This window comes from Corapipo altera, unplaced genomic scaffold (assembly GCF_003945725.1).
Source record: "Corapipo altera isolate COAL_440 unplaced genomic scaffold, ASM394572v1 2b, whole genome shotgun sequence".
NCBI classification, from domain to species: domain Eukaryota; kingdom Metazoa; phylum Chordata; class Aves; order Passeriformes; family Pipridae; genus Corapipo; species Corapipo altera.
In genome coordinates, this window is record NW_020884874.1 from 23,527,304 (window position 1) to 23,540,648 (window position 13,345).

The 13,345-nt window shown below is 39.3% G+C and overlaps 1 protein-coding gene across 6 annotated transcripts in view; it reads left to right on the forward strand.

The window, feature by feature from the left end:
• The window catches only part of ADGRG6 (adhesion G protein-coupled receptor G6), a 109,234-nt gene extending 101,847 nt beyond the window's left edge, over window positions 1-7,387 (forward strand). For 2 of the 6 annotated variants that reach the window (XM_027633997.1, XM_027634001.1), the window contains one exon: window positions 4,104-4,824. In XM_027633997.1, the coding sequence (XP_027489798.1) occupies window positions 4,104-4,282 (179 nt within the window). In that variant the 3' untranslated portion in view covers window positions 4,283-4,824. The other 4 variants (XM_027633998.1, XM_027634002.1, XM_027633999.1 and 1 more) reach the window with 4 other exon arrangements.
• The last annotated feature ends 5,958 nt before the right edge of the window (window positions 7,388-13,345 follow it).

Below are 13,345 nucleotides of genomic sequence, written 5' to 3' on the forward strand. Positions count from 1 at the left end.
AATCATTATCTAACATGCAATACATCCAGTATATAGTTCTGACCTTGGTATGTTCCCATACTAAATAAAGCAGGTGTGATAAAAGCAAATCTTGCTTATTATCCTATTGTAAACACAGGGTAGCCAAAGCACAGAGAGATGACGTTCATCACCCAAGGTAACATGAAAGCTGGCAGCACAGCTGGAAATAGGAATCAAGTCTTCAGAGTCCAAGTCCACAGCTGATGCACATGGTTAAACTCCTTCCATCTAACTGTAAAACATTTATGGGTAAAACGACAAATGGAGCCTACTTGGAAATGGATACCGTGTTCCTAGATTATGCATTGTCTTGGCCTTCTACAAATAGTATGCCATATCTATTGCTTATTTATTTAGATGTCAATGGTATATGTAATAAAAGGCATCATCTGTATTCCACTCATACCATGAAAATGTGCTCATTTTGAGAAGACTTTAAGGGAGCAAAGAAAGAGAGGAGCTGCAATGATTTGCAAGTTTGGTTATGTCTGAGATCATATTTCAGAAAATCACTTATATAGTTAACTTTTTTTTTTGTTAGTCTGTTTCAGTGAACTCCTGTTTTTGTCCTGTGTAAAGTCACATACATTATTACAGAATACTCTTATTATAAACATAGCGGTAATAAAATCTGTGCACATATTTAACCCAAAGATGTGTTTACTTGCTTCAAAATTTTTATTAGAAACAATGTTTATATATGAAGTAGATGATTTTACTAGAATGAAAGTTATGTTGTTTCTTAAGTATAAACTGTTTTCATAAGTCTCCAGTGTCTCATGATGGCACACTCTCTTTTCTTGATCCATGGCATAGTTTCCAAGAAATACCTTCCTTTTTTTATTGATGATCATTGCCTGTTTGATTAGGCACACCATTTTTGTCTAGAAATCTCATTTTTTTAAGAATTAAATTGTTATTTTCTCAGTGACCAGTATTCATTGCATCCATTAGCAAGCGGGATTGCACATCAGGTATTATAAGAGTTTAAAATTTTTTTGGTTATAGAAAATGTCTATGTATCTTAGAAATTCCCTGATAACACCTGAGCTTGCTCTCAGGACTACTCTTCACAACTGTGCTGGGAACATACAGCTGGTGCCTGCCTCCCTAGGCTGCCTGTCTTTGCTGCCGTGTCAGGTTCGGTGCACCCAGCTGCCCTGATCAAGTTGTCTTCATCTCTTCCCTATGGAAGAGACCATCAGTCTTCCACAAATAGCATCCTTAATATCCACTGATCACAGTGCTACTGTTGATTTAATAGTAGAGGACAGCCTTGTGTTCTGAAGCCAGAGAATCCCCATTTGTACTCTTGGCAGATCAGGTTTTAGACTCTTGGTCTTGGGATTAATGATAAAAAGATGCTTAAATGTTTTGTTGGACTCAGGACTATTTATCAGGCTGACAATTAAACTTAGGGCTGGAGTTTTTGCAATGTGTTCTTAAAGCAAAACAAAGAAACTGTTCCAGATATGAAGTAGTAAGTTAAAAGAAACTTGCTCATATACCTTTTTCAAAAATTAGGAGCTTAATCCCATGCATAAATTGTTCCTAAAAGGGATTTTAGTTGGCTAGGTAATCGAAGTTTGTAATGTAAAAGTTTATTGGGTACTAAGGGAATATGACCGTTTTATTTTTAAAATTTTAATGCATTTTGCTTTGATCTCTAAAAATACACATCTTATTGTGATACTTCACAGGAATTTTTGCTAACATATACTACCATATTTTCTCATGTGTTAAAGTAATAAAAAATAACATTCATATTCTGATTTTTAATACAGCTGAACTTCTCAGTTTGATGACTTAGCTAAATTGCAGGCAAATAATGTAATAGCTACATGTCTTGGCAAGTCTTGTTAATATGGTTATAATGTGCTCCCTGGAATTGACACAAGCATTCATGTGTTTGTGGTATAGATAATGTCTTCTAAGGCCCTTTCCTCATCAGTGGTGGAGCATTACAGGTAAAGTGAGAATTGCTTTTGTTGAATGCATGGTTGAAACAGGGTGGAGGGATGCTTCTTGCATGATGTCCTCATTGACACAAAGGATTTTGCTAATCAGAAACACTGCTTATTTCTCACTGTTACATCTTGCTCCATTGATGCTGAACCAAAGGATAAGCATGCTTCAAACTTCGGGTATCTGCACTCTGCATGGGGCATGAAGCATTTGGAAGATACCATATTAGAAGACAGACCATGTCCTGACATTAATGCTTGTGTAGAGTAGTCTGGGTAAAGGAAATTGTCCTGAAACACCCATACACAAAGCATACATTAAAAACCAAAACCAATCTGATTGAGTTCCAGAAGATTTGTTAGTATTTATAAAAGTTATCACAGGAATTTTGAGATAATGTATTTCTATTTGGTCTGTGGCCAGTATCATATTAGTCTTTTTTCTTTTTATATCCAGTCACACCCAGAATAACTCTGAGTGACAAAATGTGTATGCCTACAAGCCATTCTGTGAACTGCTGCTTGAATGCAGAATGCACCAGCACAAATATTGGGTGGACCCTTATGGGTGGACGAAAGAGGTCACTTCGGCATCTTATGCCCCAGCTGTCTACAAGCCTGAAACAAACTATTTGTAGATAGTACTTAAATACCCTCTGCAACACTTATATGAATGAGAAGTTAAGATTATGTCTGCAGATAATATGCTGATACAACTCCCATTTACTTCAGTGATACATGATTTTAACCCTGTACCTAAGTGTGAAGCCATAGGTTGGTAAATGCATACATTTGAAAGGCACAGAGTACCCAGAAATTTGCTATGGGACATGGAGTTATTCACTGCAATTCATGGACATTTTTGGGTGCTTTGAAAAAATCATCTCAATATGCTTGAACATGCCTGTTTCTGTTTTCATGAGTGAAACTGTTTTCATTTCTCAGTCTGCAAGCCATTTCTCCTTTGCAGCACTTTATACTCTTTTATGGCTTGATATCGTGACTTCTGCAGGGGCAAGTTACTGTTTATTTTCAGTTAATTTATTCCTAAGAAAAAAGTTTTTATTAAATCATACTTGAAGTAATAAGCTTAATTCTTAAGTGATCCTTTAACAATGAATTTTTGAAGGTGATTTCACCTTCAAAGGTCTTGTAAACAGCCATCAAAAATGTCACCTGTAGAAAACATTACTTCCCAGGGTACTCCACCTTACTGTCAGCTTGCAGTGGTCCAAACCTTGCCTGAGTTGAGAATTAGTTCCATCTTTATTCAATACAGTGGAAGAGATAAGAAAGAAAGCTTGTTAATACAACATACTTGAGAAAATGAGAGACAAGGTCTCTCCTTCTCATTTCTCACTACATGAGCTCTACCTACTGACCATTCTCCGAACAGCACTTATGTTAGCCGCTGGAGCAGACTTTCTCAGTCTGTCTGGGAATTGCCTTGCTCCTTTTTCTCATCAGCTTCATCCTTGGCTTATAGCTCATGGACTCTGAAGGAATGCCTGGTTTTTGCATCTTTTTCTCTGCACAGTTGTTCAGTCTGTACCCTTCACATTATGGAAAAAAAAAGGTCATGCTAGACAAGCACAAGGTTTAGGCCAGTTTCAGCTCTTGTTGTCTGCTTTAAGATGCAAGACATTTTCTGCTACATTCTGCACAGATTATGTTATTTCTGTACATAGCTCAAAACCTCCACTGCTGAAATAATTAAATCTGTTTACTGTCATTTTCCACTACTGTATTACATGGAAATGCTATTTATGGAGGCCACCCCTATTCCTGTGCTATTAAAATGTTTTTGGTTTGCAAGATGCAAAGCACCAACAGTAAATTGATATATTCAAAAGTCATAGGAGTCAGTTACACTTTAGGCAAAAGAATAGGGGGATAATTTCAAGAAATACCTGAAAGGTCTGCTCACAAAACCAGGCATCTTAAAAGAATTTAGAAAAAGCAATGCCAAGCCAAAAAGTTCTTTGCTTGCTTTTAGGGCAGTAATTTCATTCAGCAGTAGTGGCAATTGAAGGCATATCTATATGGAAGTGACACATCTCTTAAACAGTGAGTTTGCGTAACAGGCCCTAACTTCTTGTTGCTTTTTCCTCCTCCTAGAGAATGTTTTTCTTGACAAGCCATCTTCAAAATTTACCCAAGAGGATGGAGAACAGACATCAATCATCCCCGTCCACCAGGTTATTGACAAGGTCAAAGGATATTGCAATCCTCACTCCGACAACTTCTATAAAAATATCATCATGTCTGACACATTTAGTCGTAGCACAAAGTTCTAACTGAGCTTATGATTTATTTTCTTTTTAATTAAAGGAAGTTAAAAAGTCTGCCTGGAATTGAGAATAGTGGATGTCATAGAATGTGACCTGTTTAGTTATTTTTTCCCCAGTTTATAATGCTCTTCTGTTAACAGCTTCCACTTAAGGACCGATTTCTCTACCTTCTTACTGTTGTGGAAAAAGACAATTTTCCACCGTGGTATTGAACTGTTTTTTAAGTGTGTGCCAGCCAATGTGATGCCTGGACAGCTAATTGTAATCCTGTGCAAATATTTTTTAAGGCTAAAGAGCCACAAGCCTAACTTTAAATTATATAGTCCAAAGAGAAACAAGTCATGACTCCTGGAGAAAATAGCAGACATCTCACACAGTACAAGCAAGCTTTCATTGAACAGTTTACTGATGGTCTTTTTCAATTGGAAAATATGGATTTTCCCTATGACACGTGTTAGATTCTTGCTTCTTGACTGTCTAGTGCTGACTCTTCTTTATTCAGAAATGAGTAAAACTCTTACACCAGTTAGGGTTTTTAAACCATTTTTGACTAAATAGACTTAATCATGCAAAACAGTATATGCTGTAAATTCAGGCCATTTTTTGTCCATGTACAAAGAAACACAATTTACACAAAGTCATGTTTCAGCATTTATTGATTGGTATCTGTGAAATGCAGCATTTCCCATCACAAGTCTGTGTTTAATGTTCTTTTTCACAAAACAAAATAGAAGACATTCAACTATATCTATATATAGTTGAATATCTATAAACAGTTGAGTATCTATAAATAAATACCTAGAACTCTCTCCACACATATTTTTGTAATAATGCACACTGTAAATATGACAGAGAAAACCACAGAGTGTACCACAGACATTCTAAAAACAATGGATGGTGCTAAAACTTAATCTTAAGTATTTAAATACAAGATGAATTCTTTGTAAACCCATGAGTTCATCAGTCTCTGTATTTCAGATATACTGTATGTGTAGACACCTCCATCAGATGGCATTGCAACATTAGAATAGCCTGGATACATTTACCAATAATAAACAAATAACATCTTTCCAGTCACCTAATGTTTCCAGGCATCCCTGTTGGATGACTTGATGGAGGTTGTTGGAGGCACAGAGTTTAAACAGTCTTCAGGCAATATTAGGGAATTTACATTGCTACGCTGTGTCCACAGTGACTGTAGCGGGGGTTGTATGTGCAGAGAATAGACAAGAGCATAAAATGCTTACTTGTTTAAACTTCATAAATATATGACATATTAGCATGTGACCATGAGTGGCAAAAGGGCATCTCTCCTCATTAAGCATGTTTGATCCAGTGACAGGTTTTATAAAAATTGTAGCTGCACACATTCCTGGAAGCATGCACTGAAAGATCACAGGAATTTTCAAGTACTATTTTCAGAGGAGAGTGTCCCCTAATGGAAGTTTTCATTTTTAAAATTACTTTTTTTTAACCGAATTATTTTTAGCCACATATTTAATTATTTGCATTCAGAAGGTGACCAGAAAGTTGTGCCGAGATTTTTCAGTTGCCAAGCAGGTGGATGCTCAGTGATTAGGGATATGGATTTGTGCTTTCTCTGCTCTTTGCACACGCTTTTGTGTGTAGAGATCATTTAATGCTGTGACCGCACAAATGGCATATTTTCCCTGGCTGCAAGCACCTGGTGGGAGGAGGATGTCCTGATGGTATTCCATCCAGAAACACTGTTGTTGCTACATGGGCCTTAACGAAACCTCAGTCTTGTAACTGCAGATACTTACATGGTGGTATGAACAAAAGGCCACCTGATTCACTTAAAATGTTATTAATAACAGGGATGAGTGTTGTCAGATATCTTTAATAAGTGAAATAGTCTAGGGAGAGATTATGTACAAGCATTTACTGAACTTATATTTTATCATCCCACTGGCTTAACTACTGTAGATAATAGGGTTCACATAGAAGCTTACTGTGAGATTTATACCTGATTAAGGTGTTTAAAAGCAAAGGAACACAAAACATTCCTGAAAAAATAAGGAATCAGTAAAACATAAGTAAAATAAAAAATCAGTAAAATATAAACATCAATAAAATATAAATAAAAAGAAAACACAGTATCCTGAATGAAGCTGAGCTGTAACCTATCAGTTTAATGTACAGTTACCTATATTTTTGCTGAATTAAGATTTTTTCTTTTTTTTTTTACTACCATGTAGTAATCTTAAACTATGTCAGCTCTTGAATGCTCTCAATTCTACAATGTAAAGCTTCTGTTTTGTAGTTGACATGCTGTAACCTCCCTTGTATATATTTATTTATTTGTGAGGTTAGATATGTCAAATATATTCGGTTCTGTAATGACTGTTCTTGTTACTTTCAAACTAGATTTCTGCTTTATCATAGAAGAAGAGGGAAAGAATAATTTCTTATATATGTTTTTTCTAAACACCATGTGAAATGATTTACTGTAGTTCTATCTTTTACAAGTATAAGAAAACATGTTGATCTAATTTGTAATACTAGTCAGTGAAATATAGTGTAACAGGTTTGAAGATGGACTAAAGTGGAAAGAAATCTTTTCAAGTAAAGTTTTGATGTTAGTGTTCCAAATAATTAAAGTCTTTTAATAATGAATGGTTTACTTTTATTTTTCTTTTTTAGTGTTTAATGACAAAAATTGTACAGTGGATTTCTGGTACATGCCTAGCCAAAATGTTGGAAATAAATGTGCAAGACTAACTCCATCTCATAAGAGGAACACATTTTGCAGAATATACCTTTCCCTTCTGTAATTTACTCAATGCCACATTCAGTGAATGATCTAGAAGTTATGTGAGCTCATTTATTTATGGTAGCAGTCACGTCATATAAATGAAAGGAAAATCAAGGCAACAGACAATATGCTGGGATGATCTTTTAAAGTAATACAAATCAATAATCTAAAACTCAGAAGTTATTTCTTTTCGTATGTTTCTCTCCAGCCGAATTTAGTCCCTTGTTATCAATAACTTCTTTCAACTTGTAGTCATACTTTGATTGCTGCTGAAATATTTTCTTAAGCCAATCACTTGATTAGTGATTACTAATCTATAAACAATAAACATCTCATGAATGGTCTACCTTTACATGCTTACCTTTAAGGAATACAGAAATCTGTTGAAATGTGTTAGATCTGCAGAAAATGCACAAAATATGAAGATTTAGCAGTAATATTTTTTAGAAAGCATTAAAAAAAACCCATGGCATAGGTGGCATTTATTAATAAGCATGCTGGGTATGCCTGTGTATGGTCTGTCCATGTGTGTCTGTGGATGGTGAACACTACCCTTGAGATTTATGCTTTGAACAGTGTGGGAAGGAGCCCAGTTTTTTTTCCAAGTAGGATCTTGGCAGATGCCAAACTTGTAAGGAGTGATTTGCAGCATTTGGGGGTGGATTTATTTTTCTCCTCACTTCATCACTTTTTAAATACCAAGAACAATTTTATTTTAATCCTCTACCGTTAACAGCTTCCTACTGTAACCCATTGAGTTACATAAAATGCCACTTCATTTTATTGCTTTTGAAAGGCTGATCTATAATCAGACACATCTGTGTAACCACGGGGACAGCTACAGAGTTGCAGGGCAGCAGTGTGTCATTCACGGAGTCATTATAAAAAGTTTTTATGCATTTACTGTATATAAAGATGTAAACCCATATATGGGTCAGCAAATTAGGCAAAGGGCTTTGAAGTTAATGTCAGGAAAGTCAATCATGCAAACCAGTCTGTGGAGCAGATATTTCATGCCCAGTGCTCCAGCGGCTGCTATGCCAAGGAGGCTTTCCTCTTCACCCTCCACTTAGCTAGTCTTTGGTTACTCAGTCCATTTAATTTTCAGATCTCTGTCACTATCGTGACACTTCCATCCTCAGGACAATCATTTACTGTAGCACTAGGAAAAGGGAAAGCGAAAAAGAAGAGAAAGGGAAACTGAAATGGAAAGAAGGGGAAGGACAGGTGTCAAGGGCTCCTCTGCATGTTCGTATACTTTCGATGGGATTTCTTACCCCTTCTTCAGAATATGTCACCCTGACCAGCAACGGAGGCAGGCCAGTGGAGTGGGTGGAACACAGCACCATGGCTATTTGTGCCATCTGTCAATGTAAACTAGTATTTTTGACCCTCCAGCTTTAAGCTGAAAATTTGTCATGGTTCTTCAAGGCAGCAACTCCAGAATTTCCATGCTTGGAGACTAACCTAGCAATAATACCTCTGTAGTTCAGGAAGAAACTAGTGCCCCTCATGATGAGAAATCAGTCTGATAAACACCACGCGAGAAATAGCTAAATAAAACTTATGGAAACCTATTCTGGAAAGGTAGCTCATTCAGGCACGTCTGATCACTCGAAGCCAATGCTGCTGTTGGTCTCAGATTAAGTCCAGATTTAGTACTCATGAGGAGTGCACACTGAGGGGATCTCCGTACAGATAGTATAACCACAGCTATCTGACAGCAATTTGAGTGACGTGGTTTTCTCAAGGTACATTGAGTGATCTTTACCTTACAAAATAAATGCCAGTTTCAGTCTTTAGCGTGTTAACAGCCTAAATTGGGCATATTTTATCCAGACTATTCTAGTAAGACTTCTCAAAAAAACTTTAGATAGAAAAGGGTTCTCAAAAACCCCAGCTGTATTCCATACATGAAGCATAGAAGAAAGATTGATAACTCTGGTCTGATGTTTTCTTCCACTGCAAGGTTTTCCCCATCCTGGGAGCCCTCCAAAATGAGGGAGAAAGTCAGCCGTGGTAAGAGAGTGCATGCTGCTCTGCCCTGCGTGCAGATGACTCTCACTTTCCCTGTCTTGCTGCACTTCACAGTTCTCCAGTGCCAAGTGCAGTAAATGCAATAATGTTACACATTTACAGAATTCCACTCTGGTTTTCTTTTCTGCTCGCCTGGCTTGTGGTTTTCCAGCAGAGGGCAGTGGCGTATTTCTAGTTGCAAAGCTGTTAAAATCCAGAGAAAAATGCAGAAATGTTCTTCCATATGCACACCGGCGCAGAGATAAGTAGGAGAGTTCATACCAGGTTTGTCTATTATTTAGCAATTGGTTACATCACCGGAAAAAGCAAACACTCTGCATTCAGGGAAGTGAGGGGAGAGAGCTGTCTGCCTGCATTTGGGCGTATTTAGTGGAAAGTGCAATAGAGCCTCTCTGTATTTTCTCTGCCAGTTGCTACATTTTCTCCTTTTTTCCTCTGAGGGGATGCATGGAATTAGCAACTGCTACACTGTTGTCAGATGAGCAAACAGAACCTGCTCACCATTTCGGGCTTATACACTGGCTTATTCCAGTACTGGGCAAATGATTTGATCTGCAAGGATGCCAACCTGTGACTCAGAAATTCACTGTATGCATAATTGTCCAGGGAGGACAAACCCCAGCAGCATATTCCTTCCCCTTGGTATGCATTACCCAGTCAGCTCAAGCATAGTGCAGAACTGCTGGGCTACAGACTCAGCTGTACAGCTGCCCCATGGCCATTCCGTTATAGGGCAGGACTGACCAGAAAGCTGCTCCGTTGGAGAATGGCACCATGTAGAAATTAATATGTTTGGTCTGCAATTTTGGACTCTCACTGGCATGTCCCTCTGATTCCACACTTTCACCAGCACTAAGTTAAGGGAAGAGGGGTGGTCTGAAGTAGATGGGAGGAGGGGCAGGGGGCAGGGAAGGACATGACCTGATTTAGCCTTACGACCTGCTCTGGGCTCACTTACTCTTTCTGGAGACAGCCCACAGGCATGGCTACTGTGCCTGTGGGAAGAAGGAGCAGTAGGAGGGGAGGTCCCGGAACAGTCAGGACTTGGTGTACAGAGCAGGGCACAAGACTAGTATGACAGATGTCATGACACCATCATTTCTTCAAAATATTTATGTTGTTGGTATTGTACAAGTTCACAGTCACAGCACAGCTGTGTTACTGGCATATCAACTTTTGGTGACCTTACACAAGTATGGCTCTGTGCAAGGTAGGAGCCAGCATGAGCTCCCCAAAGTTTATGTCCTACCTACAACCAGTGCTCACTTCCCAGGAAAGCAGACATGGTATGCCTCTCAGTCTGGCTGCAAACATGTCCTTTCTTAGATATGGTCATTTTTTAGAATTATCTGAGGTGCAGGGTAGTCTGGGGATTATGCAGCACTACTCAGCCATAACTGACAGCATATGACAGAGTACTCAAGAAAGGAGGACATGCATGGGAAACTAGCATTGGCAAAGCTTTTCAGGGACACTGGATGACAGGGGCTGAAATACTGTGGTTTTCCATGCAGAGTGCAACTCAAAGAGCTCTCAGAGGAGTTTTGTGTGTGTTTGCAGAGGCCTGGGCTGAACTCTGCAGGGAGGGCAGCTCAAGGGGATGTAGCTCCAGCAGCCTTGCTGGTCCTCAACCCATGGGTGTCTTCTTCACCCTTTCTTTGGTGTAGCCTAGAGTCGGTGGTAACTGTGGAGCAAGATTTGAAGCAGTCTGGCTAATGTCTCTTGTATGTTAGCAAGATGTGTTCAGGCAGACCGGGACTTACTTAAAATGATAGTCCAAAGCAGCCCCCACCCCTTGCTGTAGTTAGGTGCAGCTCTTACCAGAAATGAAGAATTTACCTTTATTTTCGCTGGATTAGATCCTCAGATCTTTGCACCAGTTTTAGCCAGAGACATGGTGATGTGAGTCTGTCATGGTATTCCTGAGCTGGCAGGGCAGAACTGAGGGAAAAGCCAAATGCACATTTCAATGCAGAAAAGATCAGTCAGAAGAAGATCAGCACAGGCAGAAGCAGCCTGTCCCTGAGAGTGTGACTGTTGGATACTGTTGCTGGGTAACAGCCAGTTGATTTTAACGCATTCTGCTCTTTTATTCTCATTGATTTTTTAGTGTCTTCCAAAGACAAGTCTTTTTCACTTTGCCTTTTGCTTTCACCCAAACTGAAGTCAACAGGCAATCCTCTGATCGTATTTTATCCTACCAGATGCTGTATATGAAGTTTCCTATATTCAAGCAAAGAAAGCCTCTCACTGCAATCAGACTGGACATCACTTGGAAACTATTGTAAGGATAGTCTACAAATTGCCTCCTGAAGGCAAAGGTGAAGATGTCCTACTAAAGAACCGGAAGACTTTCAGGACAGAGAAGACCCTCTGTCTGGAGGTGACTAAAAACAGGCTGAACCTCTGCTTCCTAAACCCACTCTTCATGGGTGCCATCACGAACACTGACAGCAGTATCAGATGACACACAGAGATAACCTCCTGCCCTGTGATGATCCTCTTTAATTTCATGTAGCTATTTTTACTAACACAGCACACTGCCTGAGGAGGAAGGTGCTCCCACGAAAAATTCATAAGTACCCTCTCACCTCGGCTTATCTTCTTCTCACTTCCAATTTCTCAGCTGCAAACCCTTTGCCCATAACAACTGCCTCATCCACCAAATAGGAGCCCACAGCCATCACACTCCACACTACCATTAATCACTTCAGTCACCAGCCTCTCTCCACTGCAGCAACAGCCCATCCCTTCACTTACCAAAATGTGTTGCTGCAGGTTTAAAGCAGAGATGACCGCAACAGCAACATCTCCCAGCTCTTGAGCAGCCTGGCACTGGTATGGTGCTGTGGTGCAGAGGTCAGCAGTAACCAGCACGTGTGCTGGAGGAGCAAGTGCAGGCACCATTGCTACGCTGCCTATGAGCCCTGGTCCGTTTTAGAGGTGGGTTGCAAACCCTCTGAGTTAGGTTTAGGCATATGTATCTCAGGGTTGATTTTGACAGAGGCACATTTGCCTTAAATGGGGGCTGGTGGTAAGTGGGAAATAGACACTCTCCTGAGAACCTTTCTGGTTCAATTTTCCTTTTTCTTTATTATTTTGCTCAGTATAACCTCCAGTATAGGCTTGTGTGAGCTTTTTATACTAGAAACTGGGGCTTGTCTCTGGCACTTTTATGAACCGCGTTAAATCTGTGCCAGAGCTTCAGGTGTTTGTTTCACTTCTTAACCTTTGTGCTAAATTCATGTGGTTGCCTGTGGGAGCGTGGCAGCTGGCACCTCCATTGACTCTACCAGTAAAATTGACAGGGCCTTTATTTCCCAGTTAAAAGAAATATATCCATTGCTGAAAATGCTGCAAATGACATTTCAGTGTTTTCTTTTGATTAGGCTGAAAAAAGAAGGTGAGAAAGAAGCTTCAGGGGTAATGTTCAGATGAAGAAGTTTGCCTCAAACTGTTGAGTTTACTCAAAAGTTGACATTTGCCAGAGATGGTGAGAATTAACTTCTCGAACACTTGGCAAGCAGGCACAGAGTCTGCTGCAGTGGCCCCTGTTTAAGAAGCCATTTCAGCAGGTACTCAGCAGGCAGTGGGGTGGGAAGGATCTAAGATACAACACATATTGGTACCACATGCGTAGACAGGAATACCCCGATACACATACACACATCCCAGAGAGGTCTGAAAAATGGGCCATGTGTTTATTCTCTGCTTTTTTTTCTGAACTGCTATATAAACAATCCATTACAAAAGTAAAACACTAGCTGCAGTTGTCCGAGAGTCAAGCTACAGAAACAAATAGTTTTCCAGGATATTTGCAAATAAATGTATTGACCTAATTACACTTTTAGACATTAAATTAAATGGCTCGATTGTTGTTATTTTTCATACCATAGGAAAAAAAAATTCTCCCTTTGGCAAAGAGTCCTTCTTCCTTAAGTTGTAATCTCTGCCTAACAGGGCTTTTATGCACAGGAACCTTGAATTGTCTTGGTGCATACAAATCACAACAGTTTTGGCTGCCTGATGATAGGAGCTGCAATGGCTTATTCCCATAAACCAGACGTTTCAATGTGTGTTGAGCAGCCCTGTGATTGTGATTGGCATGTGGTTACTTTCAACCTGCCTGTTTCTCCCTTGGCTGGCACAATGCCAAGAGAAGCATTTTAATACTAAGGTGGATGTGGAAAAGTAGCAGATGCAATAGCTGAGGAACAAAACAAATAGTGTTTTATGAAGTGTTTTGGCCCATTTAC